The sequence below is a fragment of the Protopterus annectens genome, chromosome 11.part0 (assembly GCF_019279795.1).
Source record: "Protopterus annectens isolate FY-2018-M chromosome 11.part0, PAN1.0, whole genome shotgun sequence".
NCBI classification, from domain to species: Eukaryota; Metazoa; Chordata; order Ceratodontiformes; family Protopteridae; genus Protopterus; species Protopterus annectens.
Window position 1 is genome coordinate 1,517,336,837 of NC_056745.1, and position 2,316 is coordinate 1,517,339,152.

General features: G+C 37.7%; 1 protein-coding gene across 1 annotated transcript in view; it reads right to left on the minus strand.

Annotated features, from left to right (window-relative positions):
- Positions 1–719: 719 nt before the first annotated feature.
- GPR37 (G protein-coupled receptor 37) overlaps positions 720–2,316 on the minus strand; it is a 74,004-nt gene continuing 72,407 nt past the window's right edge. Inside the window, exon 3 of the mRNA XM_044087342.1 lies at positions 720–2,002. Coding sequence (XP_043943277.1) covers positions 1,155–2,002 — 848 coding nt within the window. The 3' untranslated portion in view covers positions 720–1,154. The remainder of the gene's footprint in view (positions 2,003–2,316) is intronic.

Below are 2,316 nucleotides of genomic sequence, written 5' to 3' on the forward strand. Positions count from 1 at the left end.
AACTTAGTGGCTGGCAGCAAATCCTAGAAACAAGCACATTAATTAATATGGGGTTGGGTGGATGATTCGAAAAACAACTACGTTAATTAACTTATTGAGGGAAGATATTTTTAAACAAGTACAAGGAATTAAAGAGGGAGATGGAGCAGTGACTCTACAATGAGTCATATTAACTATGTAAGAGGAGACAAAAGTAACCCTAGATGCCAGCATGTCATTTAACTTTACAAAGCTACTTGGGTGACCCAAGACCTGAACATATTCGTAAACTTGACAAAGTGGAAGTGATTACCCTAGACAAAAGCAGGTGACCCCTATTATGAGTGTATCATTTGTGGTGATAGGTCAGAAGGGCTATCCCTAGACATAAGCTGTATTTTAGTACAGGCTGTGAAGGGGGGGGGGGGGTTAGACAAGTTAATCACATTTATTTTATAATTGGAAACACATGCGCCATTTTTACTACAAAACAGGTGCTTTAATATTCCTTTTGAGCTCTCTGGAATATGTAGCAAAGGTTTCCCTCTATGCTGCAAGAGCTACACGTCACATATGCATCTTGCTGTATGAACCAAGTCTATCACAAAGTCAGATAGCATAACTCATAAAGTAATATGCAGTACTTTATTAATCCTATCTTATAACATGACATACCCTACTCTCATTTTTAATGAAAAGTATTAAAAAAGATCACATTATTACGAGTAAATGAAAATGAACTTAAAACTAATTTATTATTTTTTCTATGAATTTATTGTTAGTGAAAGGAATTGTATAGATAGACAAATACTGTTTTTGTTGTCATTGTTGTGTTAATATCCAATGAAAACTGAAGTGTAATAAACATTTATAACAAATAGAAACATGGACATTAACTTTTAAAATAGATTTTTGCAAAAATGTGTACTGCTTGTTGCAGTAATTAAATAAAAGATAGTGTTTATCTTCAGAAGTAATTGATAGCACCAAAGATAAACATAACTACAAGTGTCTGCTAGAGATTGAATTAAGCAGTATTTCAGATTCTGTTAGTAAACAAATCTACTGACTAGGCAGGTGTTTAATCACATTTCTTCTCCAATGTTTTCACAATATAAAACAAGAAATGTTTTCAATGCAGCATCAGTGCCTATAAATAATCCATTCATTTTCATTCAGCAGTGAGTGCCAGCAGACGAAAATGCAGACATTTCACGATGTATAGTACTGAAAGGCGACAACTCAAGTTCAGTCGTGAACTCATTGTCATTTTCATCACTTGTGGCGCTTGACGACCTCTGAGTGCACTCTTCACAACAGCAACAACAACATTCCATGAAAGCTTGGCTGAATGGCTTGCAAAGGCAAAAAAGCAGTATTGGCGTCACGCAGGACTTAAAGAACAAGAGAAATTGACTAATGAGACGAAGGAGGGACATCGTCTGTTTTGAGACCCCTGTGGCCATGTATACTGCTACAATGTTGCAGATGTTTTCAGGTATGATGCAGAATCCATACAAAATTGTCAGTGCCACTACTGTGCAGTTCATCTGGCTCTCAAGGTGGATTTGACGCTTGTTGCCTCTTGCACAGGCCTTTTCAGCTTGTCTGATTTTCTTCGCTGTCACAAGTGAGCAGCCAATGGTGAACAGAGTAGGTAGGCAAAAATAACAGCCAAAGTACCACCAAAGTCTTGCACCATCATAAGTGAGGGCCAATACGTAGATAGTGTCTGGAAGTTCAGGGGATATCTTCACAACACACTGCTCTGTAAGAAATCCCATACCAGGTATTGGGTCTTCCTGGATCAGCTGACGGAGAACGATTTCAGGTAATGCCAGCAGAAGAGCACCAATCCAGATAACAGCTAGCTTGGCAGCAGTTGATGTACAGTTTTCGATCATTTCGTAGTACATCTGTACGTTTGTGGCAGCACGAAACCGATCGATGCAGAGGGCACATAATGTGAATGTTGTCACTCCAAGAGAGGCTACCTGTAAATAGAAAGCAACAATTATATTTTCTATCAAAAGAGTAGATTCCAGACATGGAGAATGTCAAATTAGTGTTTGTATGACACAACATGCTTCATAAGAAAGCTACAGATTATTTACCTACATTTTGTAATTTTGTTTTCATTTTACTTAATACATGATAGTAGCAACTAATACAATTATACAGTTAATGCTCAACAGTACATTTCCAAGATAATTTTAGGAAGTCTTTTTCTGGGGAGGGGGGGGGGTGGCTAGCATCTTTGATTCTCACTTGAATCATACCATCCAGTTGCCCAGTTGCCCCTTGAAGAATCTTCAAGGCATAGCTTTAACTAGGTTT